The sequence below is a fragment of the Pararge aegeria genome, chromosome 1 (genome assembly GCF_905163445.1).
Source record: "Pararge aegeria chromosome 1, ilParAegt1.1, whole genome shotgun sequence".
NCBI classification, from domain to species: Eukaryota; Metazoa; Arthropoda; class Insecta; order Lepidoptera; family Nymphalidae; genus Pararge; species Pararge aegeria.
In genome coordinates this window covers 12610658-12626776 of record NC_053180.1, presented here as the reverse complement: position 1 = coordinate 12626776, position 16119 = coordinate 12610658, and the positions used below count along the sequence as shown (strand labels likewise).

Sequence of the window (16119 nt, the reverse complement as noted above, 5' to 3'; positions counted from 1 at the left end):
GAATTATTAAAATCTAGTTGTACGCAATTCGTTTAGCCGCCACTACGCACGAATGTTGCGAGTCAACTTTTCGTTTGCGGTACAGTTTATAAGCCCCTCCCACCACGGGATAGTTTCCGTTACGCTATTTTTGAGTACGAGAAATGCTTCTATGCTTTTTTCGTTCGCTGTCCGAATCGAATTTTTACGAATCACGAAAACCAATTGAATACAACAGAGTGCATAAACGCTCTAACAGTGTTTCGTTACTCGAAAACAGGTATTCGATTGCGAGCATCCAAATCGTATGCTAAGGGTATAACTATACGATTTACGTCAGACACGTTGGTGTTGAATCCTAATTGCTACAGAGGCTTGGAGCCAGTTGCGCGTGGCGGACCATACCAACAAGACAGGTTTCTGTGTTTTCCTTATACGTAACAACGCTGTCAGATAATATGGAGATCGCATTTAAAATATGTAGTTTTGCTGTGTATTTGTTGTACATGTTGGAAATTATTGAAGCACGTGAGTATTTTTTTAATTAAGAACTAGGTATCTGTATTAACTAACACAAGGGTATCATAGCTCATTTATCAGAAAAGTCACGTTTATTATTGACATATACAAACCGGCATATTTAGCGGAACACAAAAAAAGGTCCATAATTAAAAAAATATGGTTTTATTTTAAAATCTACTTACTACTAACACTTTTTTTGTTATTTAAAGTTTCATTTGTTAAGTCAGGCATAATTCAGTCCTCAACTCCACAAAGATACGCGATTAAAAAAAAAAAAAAAAGCAAAAAACAGTATTTCAATGAAATTTTAAATCAAACTCAGAAGGAAGAAATACTCGCAGTTCGCTCCACATAAGGTGTAAGTATTTGAATAAAATTAAAACAATTACATAAAATGTGATGTTCAGTTGTTTTCTTAATTTGAAAATATTTCTTTTTAAATTAAATGACGTATAAACCAGCCAGCAATCTTATATGATACTGATATCAAACCTTTTTATTGTGTTCCGCTAAATATGCCGGTGTGTGTATATATTTGTATAATAAACTAACTAAAATTTGTATATAAACTGACCAGAAGGTAAATATTCCTATTCCAAAGATTTTGCAATATTAATGCTTTAGAGTCGAGAGAGCATTTTTGCCCGAAAAATTGAAACAATAAAAATAAGAGATACAGTTAAAAAAAAAAAAAACGGTAAAATAACTGCACTGCTTACTAACTCGACTAAAGAAGTTAAATCCAATCTCTTTATTATTTAACATAAATAACATAATTGTTTAACACTAGTTGCACTTCAATTCACGAGTAGCAGCAAGTAAATCTAATGTATGCTCTTGTGCATAATAGTGTTTAGGTAAACCGGCAACTGATGGCAAATGAAAAATAAATTTTTTGTTTATTTTTTATCTTGTATCTCTAATTTATTCATATGAAATGCACTTTGCACGTCACAAATTCAAATTAAACTGAAAATATCAAAAAATACTACTAGTTTTTTTTTCAGGCTGGCGTCTGTTATTACGAACAAAATTGTGTTCTTTCAAAATTATATTATACGTCCCGAGTAATTTAGTTTATGTTATGCAGGCACTTGTTGCTGGTTTTCTATAAATTCCATCCACCTACGAATCAGACGTGGGCTAACCTCAAATGTCTAATAATAGCGCTATCATTTTCCAAGGGATACTGTGTGAAAAGCATTGCACTTCTTTAGAACTGACGAATAGGCGCCAGTATTTTATTTTATTAATGCCGGTTGGCTGTCCATACTAGCATTGGAAGGGTGTCTGTCTGTTTAGTTTTTTATACATAGGCACCGAACACAGCGCCGATCTTGATTTAATTAAGCACATAATATAATAAAGCTTTTATCCTAGGTATATGTAGATAGACATATATTATACTTTTTATGGTATTAAAACACATGAAAACCGTTCGCACGGAATTTAAAATAGCCTTTGTTTTGTTATCTTTTAATACAGCTTATCCAATCTTTAATAAATTTCGCATGGAAATAGCCTGCATCCTGAAGATAAACAATATTTTTTAGGCCAGGAAAACAGGATTTTTAAAAACCGAAACAAACGCAGGTGAAGTCGCGGTCTACACTAGTGTAAAATTCAAAAACGCACGTATTACACGTGCTGTCTGAGAAGGGTAAAAGCGGTGTTTACTTATATTTTGATCCCCAGCACGCAACTCGTAACTTTTCAAAGATATGCGAATCTTTCATATATGTTTTTTATATGTAAAACATAATCGTAAGAAAAACCTGCATGCCCGGGAGTTCTCCACAAAGTCTCAAAAGGGGTGTGAAACCAGACAGCGTGGTGTACAAGGGCCTAAACCCACTTTCTGAGATGAGACTTCTGCCCTTTAGAAGGCCCGCAATGGGTTGATAATGATGTACGAGAAGGGTGCCATCGAGACCCTATTTCTTAGCCTCAACTGCCCGTCCATCTGTCTGTCAGCGAGCTGTATATCATGAAACGTAATAGGTAAAGAGGGAGCGAAATTATCACAGAACATGTATTGCAATTTCCGCTTTGACAATTGATAACGACTAAGAAACCGTAAGGTATCTTTGCATCGTACAAAGATACGAGTCCATACAGTACTGAAGTGTATCGATAATGCAGTCGTATTAATATCAAAATACCCACCAACTAGGGGCTGTGGTTTTTTTCTCCTTCCCATTAAAGATGTGCCCGATAATGACCACGCTGGGCAGGCGGGTTGGTCATCGCAGGGCTAGACTGATCGCCCCGGCGTCGCTGCTGCCCGACACCGGTCTGTGCCATTTGTTCAGCCTAGCCAATTCGAAGTGGTTATACCGCCACTTGTCGGTCGCCAGAGCCTCGTCGGTTCTGTTCTTCAACTGGTTCTGTTCTTCAAAAAAGGTGATAATACCTTGTTGAAGAATTACAGACCCATCTCGCTGCTGAGTCATGTCTACAAGCTGTTTTCGAGAGTCATTACGAATCGTCTCGCTCGTAGGTTTGATGACTTCCAGCCTCCCGAACAAGCCGGTTTCCGTAAGGGCTTTAGTACCATAGACCACATTCATACGCTGCGGCAGGTTATACAGAAGACTGAAGAGTATAACCGGCCACTTTGCTTAGCGTTTGTGGACTATGAAAAAGCCTTTGATTCGGTGGAAACTTGGGCTGTGTTTAGGTCACTGCAGAGATGCCGAATTGACTACCGGTATATCCAAGTGTTGCAGTGTTTGTACAAAAACGCCACTATGTCAGTTCGTATACAGGATCAGACTACGAGACCAATCCAATTGCAGCGAGGCGTGCGACAGGGAGATGTTATCTCCCCGAAACTATTTACCGCTGCGTTGGAGGACGTCTTTAAGCTTCTGGATTGGAACGGACTTGGCATCAACATTAACGGCGAGTACATCACTCAACTTCGGTTTGCCGACGATGTAGTCATAATGGCAGAGACTCTGGGAGACCTAAATACGATGCTCAATGGCCTTAGCAGAGCTTCTCAACAGGTTGGCCTACGAATGAACATGAGCAAGACGAAGATTATGTGTAATGCTCATGTTCCGCTTCAACCAGTAATCGTTGAGAACACTGCACTCGAAATTGTTGACGAATACGTATACCTAGGACACACGATCCAGTTAGGTAGGTCCAATTTCGAGAAGGAGGTGAACCGCCGAATCCAACTCGGATGGGCAGCGTTCGGGAAACTTCGTGCCATCTTTTCGTCAAAAATCCCTCAGTGCCTGAAGACGAAAGTCTTCGAACAGTGCGTGTTGCCAGTGATGACCTATGGCTCTGAAACATGGTCGTTAACTATGGGCCTCATAAGACGGCTTAGAGTCACTCAGCGGGCGATGGAGAGAGCTATGCTCGGAGTATCTCTACGCGATCGAATCAGAAATGTGGAGATTCGTAGAAGAACCAAAGTTACCGACATAGCTCAACGAGTCGCGAAGCTTAAGTGGCAATGGGCCGGGCACATAGTTCGGAGAAAGGATGGACGTTGGGGTCCCAAGGTGCTGGAATGGCAGCCCCGTACTGGTAAGCGCAGCGTTGGTCGACCCCCAACGAGGTGGACAGACGACATTAAGCGCGTCGCAGGTAGCCGTTGGATCCAAGCGGCTCAGAATCGTGGAACTTGGAACTCCCTACAAAAGACCTATGTCCAGCAGTGGACGTCTATCGGTTGATGTGATGATGATGATGACCCACCAACTCAATGTCAGGAACATGGTTGTTAAATCAAATATAAATTTAACTGTTTTTCGAAATTTATTTAATAATGAAATAATAATTATTGGCGTTTTTGTAAAAATTCTTATCAATTGTATAAGGTATCTGGCCAATATGAATTAAAAGTCGTCAAAAGTTTAATTATTTTCCCACTTCATAAAATTACTGTAACACAATAAATTAAAAAGGTTGAGAATTAAAAGCGGGTTTAAATATAAGGAGCAGGTTTTTTTCGTGTTTTTGCTAGATCATAGTTTTTTTCATACTACTTATGAGGTGTTTCATATCGCACCTTGATAAGGAACCCTTCATGTACAAGTCCAAGTCGCGATTAATCAGTTTACAGTCCGGTAAGTCTAGTTGGTTTTAGCCAAACTAAAGCACGACTAAGCGCAAGCGAACACTTAAGTATGTTGACTTGCAAATTACTTTTCAAGGCAATTTCAAGCTTGAGGCGTAAAATGAAAGGGAATTTAAATATGAGTACAAAAAAATGTGAATGCTCTTAATACGTCATTTAAGTGTAAAAGTAAATATTTTTATTGGTATTTGTTTGAGTATTACTTGAAGCGATTTATTTATTCTTTTTATTACTGTGGCCGTCTTCCAGGATGAAAACTACTTGTAGGCAATATTTCACCAAGATAAGTGAAAGTAAAGTCATGCATAATTATTAATGTTACTTTTTTTAAATCCCGCGAGCTACTTTTACTAGCAGCTTTTCCGGCATCATTTTGACACTGATTACCAGGTAAACGGTAAATTATATTAAGATAACAAAAAAAAATTTAGAGAACTGTCAACTCGTTAGATTGGCAATGGTATTAAACTGTTGTGCATAAATCTCTACAATAAACTAAATTGACATATGTACTCAAACTAGCTGTCACAAAAAGGATAGCGCTTCTTTTAGACGACATCATTCATATTATTACTCCTAATATCACTCATATCAGGCGTAATAAATGAGGAAAAAACTTTAATAAGGAAACAGTTGTTTAAATTTATAGGATATCGACAGTTTCCTTGACCGATTTCGCCCAAAGTAGTCAATTTGCAGATAGATTTTTCAACTACGTGGGAGATATAATAGTTTGCGTGCAAACACAGGTGCACTGTCAATTCGCTCTATCTCATAGTCTGCTAAGACAGCAGCTATGACACGACTGGAAAGATATCAGACAGAATAACGTGCCCTCCGAGGCAAGGGAGTGAATCAATGCCAATTTTTAAACTCCGGTCTGGTACTAAGAATTTCTAAAGCAACACCCTTTAGCAATACACCGTTTAGCAGTTAGCTAATGCAATAAAATATAAAGAGCCTGCAATTGTATAACTTCAACTCCAGTCTCTGAAAAGCTGAGGAAAGTGTATATGGCTATTTTTCTTCCTTTCCAGAAAACTATTTTTAGAAACGGTTTTGTTGAATAAGTAAACGTAAAATTTTCCACTAATATTTATTTTTGCCCGACTCAGGGAGAGTTATATTTTACTAAAATGTATCTACCTACAACTTCAAGGAAATTTCCAAATAATTTGTTTACATATATTTTGATAGCAGTGTGACGAACACTGCTACTAAAATTGTTATGCGTCTATACTAATAGTAGTAGAGCCGCAAGTCTTTGAGTCAAATAAATACAAAATAGCACAGACAAAATCACGTATGTACACGAACAATAGGTATCTTCCTATTGTTATAATATTTTTCAGTTTGTTTTCCTTAATGGAGACGAATCATCCCAAGTGGCACAGGTTACTTTTTAAAGCGGGAAAATGAAGTCCACGCGGACGAAGTGACAGGCAAAAAAATTTGACACAGTAGTGAGCGCTGTTTTATAAGTTGAGGTACCCGATTCGATCCCGTTCGAGGCAGCGGCAGTTTAGTTATCACGATACTGAAGAATGCGTGTCGCCAAGATATTTAGCGTTCCGGAACGATGCCACGTAGAAACCGACTGGGGGTGCCATATCCCAAACAGGTACTAGGTGAGATCGGTAAATGGCTAATTTGGACACTTTTTTACGAGTATATATAAATTAATTGAAATTTAAAATGTCGCCAAACTGGACATCCAGTTAAGAGGGCGAGTAGGCGCTGTTAAACTTGATATAAAATCTCCCTTTCGGCAGGACCAAGTTCGGACCCCGGCACGCCCCTTATCTTTCAAGTGCGTTTATAATTAATACAATTAAATATCACTTGGTTCAATGGTGAAGTACAAACACTGAGAGTTTGCCATAGTCTTCTCAAAGCCTAACCTCATTTGGTCAGAATGGTGGACTACGGCCTAACTATTGTTTATATTAATTCTGAGAAACCGTACTGTCACTGTAAATCGTAGTTAAGTTTCACGCGATCGAATAAGTAAGCGTAGGTTGAAACTCTCAGAATTGGCACTCCATTCCTTGCGGTGGGCCGGTAACGATTGGCTTGAGCAAGATGAAGACGATTGGGCATGATAGTGCATGGTTGTTGAGGCGCCCATCTGTTTTCAACCGTAACTTCAGGGCGGCCAAGTAAGATCTTGCTATCCGTACACACGGATCAAATATCGGAGAACGTCATAATTTTCACCATTGTTAAAAATGTATCTTACTTGTCAACAGAGAAACCATGCAAAGTACCAAACGGAGACGCGGGAACCTGCATAAATATCGCAAACTGTCAACCATTGTTGAAACTTTTCAAGAAGAAACACCAGACCCCGCATGAACACATGTACGTGCAGCAAGCTTACTGCGGCGGGCGTGTACCAGGGAAACATAAAGTAAGAGCAAAGTTTTTTGAAACCGTCATGCGTCTTCACTAGTAGGCGGCATTACGCAAAGAGTACTCTCCTCGCGTCAGTGCAGCGGCAACATTGCTTACGTATATTAGTTGGGACTGTTTTCTGTTCATTTTTTTGCAAAACTACCGATTTGATGTTTAATCGTAATTTTTTTCAAACGTCGGCAAATTATTTTTGTGTTTCGTAGAATTCTGCTTTTGCATAATTTTCTGCGGAAATAGTTAATTTAATTTTTTTTTTTTTTTGTGAATAATAACATATCTTAACCACTAATGAATGAAACGATGATCACTGTAAAAGTATGAAACTGCGTATATATAAGTATTTTGGAAGAAAGTAACCAATAATCGGGTTAAATAACCCGATTATTGAAGAAGGTTGTACACACTACGTGTTACGACTTACAGTTGACGTGGATGATACCGTGGGGTAAAGCGATCAATCAAGTTTCTAATACCAAGTCAACTGTATTAGGCAGCTACTGAATGACGTTGAGATAGACGTACAACATCATAAAATTTACATTTATGCAATATCACCACATAACAATTCGCATTAATTTGAAATGACGTAATACACAGTTAAGACTGTAACAAGCCAAGGGAAACTACGAATAATCTTGGGGAAAATACGCTTATTTAAAGTTTGTTTTCCTACTTAGTAAATGCTTGCTGATTTTGAAACCATTAAAATGTGAATATTATGTCTCCTGTGATGACAAATACCAGCATCAGAGCACTCACCTACCCCTCCTCGAGGGAGTGGTTGATTAACAGCTTACCTTCTGTTCTATTCTAATTAGATTTTAACAGTTAAGTCATAATATCCAGAATTATCGTGCTCTTAGCATCAGCGCAACTTTCGCAACTTCCCAGAGTACTAACCAAGAATTTCTTGCAAAAAACCCAACACCTACGTCCGGGGAAGTACAAACACCATGCTTATACTTGTAGCCAAGAAGCATTGCTGTGTATCCATCTGGAAGGCAAAGGCAAGGCTCAACTTAGGTCGAACATATGGCGGCGCTTAATAGGACGAGCTCCTAGCACGCCCTGCGAAGTGTTGCGGCGCTGATTCTTTTACCGGCCATTACGCTTGATTCGTAAATTGTTCTAAAGCAATTTTTGCCATACCAAGGAGTCTACCGGTAGCCTAGTGAACCGCAGGGATAATATTCTCATCCCAACATGTACCTACTCAGAATTCGTTGACAGAAAATCCTAAAACCTAACAACATTTCACCTTCCTGGGAATTAAATTTACTACCGTATCGAACTCACCAATCGTTCAACGTGGCAGTACCTACCTACCTTCTAATAAATCGATCGATCGTTAGGAGTGAACCTACACCATCGAAACGACCAGCTATGTTGCAGCCAGTACTAGTAGATTATTGATTATTAAAATAGATATTTTTGTCTTTTTTTTATTTTGGCATTTTGACCCACATTCCTGCAGCAATCGCGGCCTGGATGCTTTTGCTAATTGAGCCTAAGTCCTATTATAGTATAAAGGATTACTCGATTTAGGTGTGAATTATTTCTCTATCTAACCAGGTAGCTTTATTTTTAAGTTTACGAATATGGTTATCGCCATCATCTCACTACCGAGTACATATTTCTCATGTAAAATACCTACGCATCAATAGTGCCATCTATGGGCCTGCTTAAATAAAGATATTTTTGACTTCGACTTCGACTCGATTTTGTTTCAGGTTTGCTGCCCACCACAGTCTACATGGGATACATTGGCTACAAATCCCGTGCTTTTTCCGCGTGCACCGGCGGTAATGCCAACACAAACGCCGATAACAAACAGACCATTGTTTACAAACCAGGGGCCATCATCCCCTCTAGAGCCCGCAGTTTTGACAATACCATCCGACGAATTAGGCACAAGAATCTTTCCAGAAGAAGCCAACTATCCAGAAGAGGAAGATATGAGCACGCTTTGCGGGCTCGATACGTCAAGTGCAAACAAAATTGTCGGTAAATACTTGCTCTTCCGGAGATAATGCATAAAAATTAGTTTCGAGTTGTTTACAACGAATACTTTTTTTTTATTTGCATTCCTTGTGTGTCCAGTTGATGAAATAACTGGACACAAACAAAAGTAGACACAGTTGATTTCGTAGCCTATTAACGTTCCAATACTAGGCACAGACCTACTGGCTCATAAGGGATACGATTTTAGAGCATAGATCCACCACGCTGTTCCAATACGGGTTGGTGGGCATTAACTTTATTATCACAGAGTCAGTGACCATAACCGAGATTGAGTGCTTAACGTGCTCTCCGAGGCACGGGGTTGTTGCCAATTTCTAAATTCCAGTCTGCTACCTACAGAAAATTCTTTACCAAAAAATACCCAAAACCTAACATATTGATTGTATAAAAAAATTATACAGCTTGTATTCACAACAATGCATAACAGTACAGGTCGCAGGTCTTAAGCCGAGTCTGTGTGGCAAACTAATTTTGAAATTAAGAAAAAAAATTAGCTGAAACCGATGCTGTTGATTTTTGAATTGAAACGCCAAGCGTAGCAAGCAGCAATAAGTAACAACTATACTTCCATCTTCATAATAACTTTTATGGAAGATACATGACAGACATACGTCTGTGGTGTGTCTTATATTTAGGTTTATCTATGAATGAAAATATCTTTTAGGTGGCGGGGAGACCATGATTGACCAATATCCGTGGCTGGCTCTTTTGGAATACGCCGGAGAAACGCTATCTTGTGGAGGAAGTCTCATTAGCCACAAGCATGTATTGACCGCAGCGCATTGCCTTAGCACTTTAGTCTTTGGGAAACCGTAAGTAATTCTGTTTGATATTTATTGTTTAATTTTCATACGTCGTGCAATCTTAGGCTGGGCTAGGTTAGTAGTCAAAGAAACATATTGTTTTTTTACAATTAGCCTTAATGCCTATTCTTTATAAGAGCCACATCAAGGGCCTTCTTCGTTGGACCGGAATAGTTTAGGGTATCAGTTGACTAACATAGGATAGTGGTTTTTGTTACTAACATTTACTTTAATACTTGTTTTTTATATTTATTTTAATACTTGTTTCGTGTTTATTTTTTATTTAATTTGTGCTTGTGTTTTATGTAAATTATTTTAAAATTTTAAGTGCACTATAATGGGCTATGCCTGAAACAAAATTTATTATTATATACTATTTTAGGTTGAAGGTGCGACTTGCTGAGTATAATACTACATCCTCTCCAACTGACTTTGTGGAACAAGATGGCGGTGGAACGGACAATATAACTGTGAAAATCATAGATATTAAAGCTATGTACAAGCACCCAAATTATAATCGGGCACTTAAGATACACGACATCGGTCTTATTGAGATGGTGGAACGAGTTATGTTTAGCGGTATGTACCTAATAGTATAATAATCTTCATAACGCATATGACAGAAACAAACTATAGGGTTTTGTTTATAGTAATAAATGATGGACCAAGCAATGGTTAGTGGAAAACCATCTCCTACCTACAAACAGAGCAACACTCAGTAGGGCTAGCATGGGCAGGAGCCAATTATATCCCCGGGGATAGGATAAAAATTTACCTTCTACCACAGCTTTATCAACTCTCAGGGCACTGGCGCACAAGTGGAAATAATATGCAAATAATATATGTGTATTAATAAACGGGGGTAAACTTCTCCTATTCTATGTTCCAGTGATTTAGCAGGTGGACACTTTAATTATATCCCCTGTCAGGGGATATAATCGGGGGATATAGTTTTCATCTCCCGCCCGTGCTAGCCCTGCAGCAGGGCATTCAAAGACCACGTCCTACAAATTACAGCTCTTTGTGCGTCAACCTTGTGGCATAGGAATTAAGCTTCATCATCTGTATATCAACCCATTACCGGCCCACCACAGAGCACGGTTCTCCTCCTACAATGAGGAGTGCTTAAGGATGTAGTCCACCAGGCTGGCCCACACAGTGCTGATTAGTGGACTCCACACACCTTGGAGAACATTATGTAGAACACTCAGGCATGCTGGTTTCCTGACTATGGTATCCTTCACCGTTAAAGCAAGTGATAATTTAATTATTTAAACGCACATAACTTAGAAAAGTTAGAGGTGCGAGCTGGGATTCGAACTCGGCCCCCGAAAGTGAAATCGAGCTCCCAATGCGCTACCACCGCTTCATGTGCCTGTAACTACACCGACAACCGCGCCCTTCAGATCGGCACACAGAAATACTGCTCGGCGGCAGAAATGAACATGGCGGTAGCAATTCTCCGCGCTGCGCGAGCTGCGAGCGCTGTCACAAAAAGCCTTGCTATTACTTAAAATCTATCTCTAGCAGTGCACTCCATACATGCACAAAAGCACTGCCTACACTAACATTGATATATATATATAACTCGTATAGGAGGTGAATTTGTGCCGTTTTATGCAATTTTCCTGGTGTCTGCATACCACTGATCTCCAGCAGTTATAAAATTATATTTTCAGAATTCATCAAGGTTATATGCTTGCCGGACAGGGACTTCATACCGAAGTTTACGCCGTCCACCAACTTCACTATTGCCGGTTGGGGCAGTACGGAAAACGCTACCGAGAGTGATATAAAGCTAGAAGTCTCTATACCTTATGCAACTTGCGAGCAACGCGAGAGGGTGCAAGATACAGATGTGATGGGCACGCAAATCTGTGCTGGCGGTGCAAAGGGAAAAGATTCCTGCAGCGGGGACTCTGGAGGGCCTCTGATGTATGAATACAATGATAAATATTACGTTATTGGAATCATCAGCTTTGGGAATAGACATTGTGGTACGGCAGGCAGCCCAGCTACGCACACAAACGTATTCCAATATATTTCCTGGATAAAAAATGTCATGAGTGGCATAAACAAGAATTGACGTATCGGATCAATTGATTAATTAGAAAAATCTGACCAAAGTTTATAGATAAGGCTGCCATTGTAAAGTTGCTTAGGCAAACTCTTCGTTAACATTTATATTTAATTTAATAATAATAATACAATAATTTATTCTCTGAAATTACATTAATACACTAAGATTTGATAGCTCAACTACTGCTGATAACTAAACTAAATAAATAGTTGTACGTCAGCTGTCAGTGTTTTACCCTGTATCTACAGTTTTATGTTGGGAGTAAGTAAATACAACAGCTTACCTCTTGCATTTGTAGCAGCGTCCGCAATCTTCTGAAAGGCATCGAGAAACGCAGCAATGGCGACCAGCGCTGATCTAGAAAAGAAAACAAGATGTAATCATAAAGTATATATGTGAAAGCCCGAAATTAGGAAATAGGTGCTGGCCATAGCACTTCCAAGCGGCATTAGTCACTGCCGCAAACAGTAACACTTAGTGTAAACTCTAAAACCCTCTCCCATTATAGAGGTGGCGGGCACTGGCCTCCGCCTCAGCAGAGGGTCATAAATGATGGATTCTGAGCAATTAACGTAATCTCATGACCCTAAACCCTAAACGTATTATAGATTTTGTAAAAAAAAAACGTGTATAGTTATATTAAATGTAGAACAATAAATACAAGGTTATGACGGCCGATTGGCGCAGTGTGTTTATTGCAGTGTAGTATTTAAAAAAAAAAAGCTTAAACCATTCATCAGACGTGAGTACAGTTTTCCTATTCTGCCCTTTCTGTTGTATCGCGTAGTTGAACGGTTGGACAAAACACAAATGTTTAATAACGCCTTGCTAATATTACAGAGCAAAACGTTTTACAGCGGTATTGCCCGGTTAACCGGGCTAACTAATATTATAAATGCGAACTAGTGTTTGTTTGTTCCTCCTTAGAAATATAGTTTAATGGACTGTAGAGTGGCATAGACTAAATGTTAGCACATAATTTACAGTTAAACAAAAAACCATAATATTGCAATCTAGAAATTATTAATACGGATTCTTTTTATAGGTCCATAAATCTTTTGAGTGTTTAAAAAACACGAAACGGAATTTGGTTTGTCGTTCTTTCACGCAGCAACATCACTTCTTACATAAGTAGGGAATTATATAGTTAAATTATTTTTTCAACCTATATAATATATATACTCAAAGGAACGCAAACTATTATTCCGGTAAATAATACTTTTCTAATATTATTAATACGGATACTTTTTATATGTCAATAAATATTTTAATATTTTAAACACGAAACGGAATTTGGTTTGAATTATATAGTTAAGTTATTTTGTCAACCTATATAATATATGTACTCAGTTGAAGCGCAAACTCCGGTTATTATTCAGGTAAATAATACTTTTCTAATATTGCATTGCAAAAACATTTTACTTCGGCATTGTAATTAAATCTATACAAACAAATAATATTATGTTAATATTAATAATTAGGATAGAGGGTTTTTAGAGCTTGACTGCTTCACCCACTTCGCTGCTACTACCATGAGTTAGTGATAATAACCGGGACTGTCTGCTTAGCGTGCTCTCTGAGGCACTGGGATTGGCAACCCTACTTCCCTAACTCCCGGCTGGTAGCGAGAACTCTTTAACAGAAGAACCCAATACCTAACAAGGTTTTAGCGAAATGAGGATCTGAACCCAGGACCTCGATATCCATAGTAAAACACAACTACTAGACCAATGAGGCATTTGAACTAAAGCATAACACAATTAACTTATAAGGCGGATAAGTTTGTGAGGGTTGGATACCTATTTAGTTCTGTATTTACTGACAGATGGCGTTAGTAGTAATATAACATAAGGAACGCTTTTTAGTTCTATAATTTGTTACAGATGGTGTTAGTAGTAAAACAATATAATTATTGCTGCTTCTATTATTAATAACACATTACCGGCGCACTACAGGACACGGGTCTCCTCTCTGAATGAGAAGGGCTTATGCCCTAGTAGTAGACTTCACATGCTTTTGAGAACATTATGGAGACCTCCTAGGTTTTCTAGGAAATTGCTGCAAGCTGTTTGATCCACCCGGAAACCGAAACCATGACATTGACACGTTAGTCCATGCTAACCACTACTTCAAGGAGGCTGTTAACATTACGTTATGTGACAAATTGGTTGAAATATTGTCTTTATTAGGACGCCAAACGTTAAAAAATCAAGTTTAAGGACATTGGAACGTAATTTGGGTGTCATATCCGATATAACGAGGGTCATGTATTTTTTGACTGAAGATATGCTTCCATTTGTTGACATGCGAGAAAGATTGCGAGAGAGCAAATCTTGCTAAGGCTACTTATCTTCAACTTTCGGCATAGATAGAGTATATTTACTTAAACTTTGAAGAACATAGGAAATTGATATTAAAAAAACAGCTAATAAGAACATGCACCCTAGTCTTTCGCAATAATAAAAAAATATACTTTTAATTATATACCTATAGGCCGAGTTCGAATCCCAGGCGCACCTCTAACTTCTCAAGTTATGTGCGTTTTAAACTATTAAAATATCACTTGCCTGAGAGTTCTACATAGTGTTCTCAAAGGTGTGTGGATTCGACCAATCCGCAATGGGCCAACGTGGTGGACTACGGCCTTACCCCGGTTACGGGTTGATAAGTTGATTATAAGTTAGGTACTTATGGAGGCATATGTGCCCCCGATAGTTATTGCGTATATGGCATAGATCCAAATACATAATGAGAATGTTGCTTAAATAACTTACTTTAACGCAGAATGGAGTTTGGTTGCCTTCGATATAAACTCCTCCCACATCGGAGCACTGCTCTGTAACAACAACAAAAATAACATGAATTGTGAGGCACGTAATTATCAAAAAATAATATTCTTAAGGCAACTCCATTAAACTGCTTTAAAAAGTTTAAAAAGGGTAATGTTGTCACCATAATTGCCTGTTTTTTTTCTCTGTTGCTTGAAAGATATCGCTACTAAGCGATAAGACCGCCTTTACTATTCTACTTTTAAGATTTCCTGACCATGACTTTTACATTATGTGGTGTACAAATATAGTGTTTAGATAAATAAATAAAATACAAACTCTCGTGTAAAATCTCACGATTGCAGGCTGACAGAAAGAGAACCTAAGAAGAGAAATTAATCAGTTCAACAGTCAGAAAGTACGACTTTGTACTCATTAATAACCTGAAGGTGATGATTAGAATACTCAATGAAAAATCCCCTTCAATAAAAATAAGTCCGATCTCGGCATATAGAGTAGAAGCGTAGTAATATCAGCATAACGCAATTTCAGAACCATCAAGATACTAAATGGCTACTAAATTCGTTACGGCGATATTACGTCGGGGGACGACGGGAAAAATTAAATTGTAGCGAATATCCTAAATGTAGGGAAATGTGCCGGAAATAACCCAATTATAGAAAAAAGAGGCAAAGGCGAAAGAGATCTGATAGGCGGGCCCCTTTTCTATTGGTTTTCTTTGACGCTGGGGTAAATTCTCATTTTCTCTTTTCGGCTTGAGAGGTGAAATTACGTGTAATTAGTTTATAGTTTGTCAATCACACCTGATTGTAAATGACGTGGTAGATGAAAGCAAGAGCGCGTGTACCAACAAAAAATATCTCATTCTAAGCAGTAACAAATAAACCTAATAAGTTAAACTACGTGATGATGCGCCGATTGAATTTTCTGTCTGATACAATTACCTCCAGATTCCGCTATGTAAAGCAAGAGTGACTTTACCCAACTATTTGCACAGGACTTCCACGGTCAGGTTTAATCGATACACATTCCTTACGTAAATGAAAGACCTCTTGTACCACACAGCATCCTCAGTAGATGTTGATTTTACAACGAAAAATTATTAAGACCTACTTTTTTTTACTCTCACGTTCCAGAGATGAAACCGACCTACGATTAGGAGCATACAAATCTATCTATAGGTTGCGTAATCCTTCTTAATCCTTAAAAAATGTTTTATGTTAGTTTTAATTAAACATACGATTTCTTACAAATCCTTTTGGACTCAAGTCGTTGCGAAATTTTATAATCAAGATTAACCCAATTCTCGGCAAAATTAACCCAATAAATTGCCGTTAGACCACCGACGAGAACGCCTCGAGTTATTTTCAACCGTTACCACGGAATTATTGCTTGCGAGCAAATGAGCAG

The 16119-nt window shown here is 38.4% G+C and overlaps 2 protein-coding genes across 2 annotated transcripts in view; one reads left to right on the top strand and one right to left on the bottom strand.

Moving 5' to 3' along the window:
• The window catches only part of LOC120634863 (nuclear factor of activated T-cells 5), a 156337-nt gene that overhangs the window by 92903 nt on the left and 47315 nt on the right, over positions 1 to 16119 (bottom strand). Inside the window, exons 2-3 of the mRNA XM_039906072.1 lie at positions 14695 to 14756; positions 12204 to 12277 (exon numbers count right to left, since the gene is read on the bottom strand). Of these exons, the coding sequence (XP_039762006.1) occupies positions 12204 to 12277; positions 14695 to 14756 (136 nt within the window). The remainder of the gene's footprint in view (positions 1 to 12203; positions 12278 to 14694; positions 14757 to 16119) is intronic.
• LOC120637085 (phenoloxidase-activating enzyme-like) lies at positions 364 to 12209 on the top strand. Its single transcript, XM_039908756.1, has 6 exons — positions 364 to 507; positions 6850 to 7010; positions 8746 to 9019; positions 9702 to 9849; positions 10223 to 10419; positions 11520 to 12209. The coding sequence occupies exons 1-6, from the start codon at positions 438 to 440 to the stop codon at positions 11924 to 11926; spliced, it is 1257 nt and encodes a 418-aa protein (XP_039764690.1). The 5' UTR covers positions 364 to 437; the 3' UTR covers positions 11927 to 12209.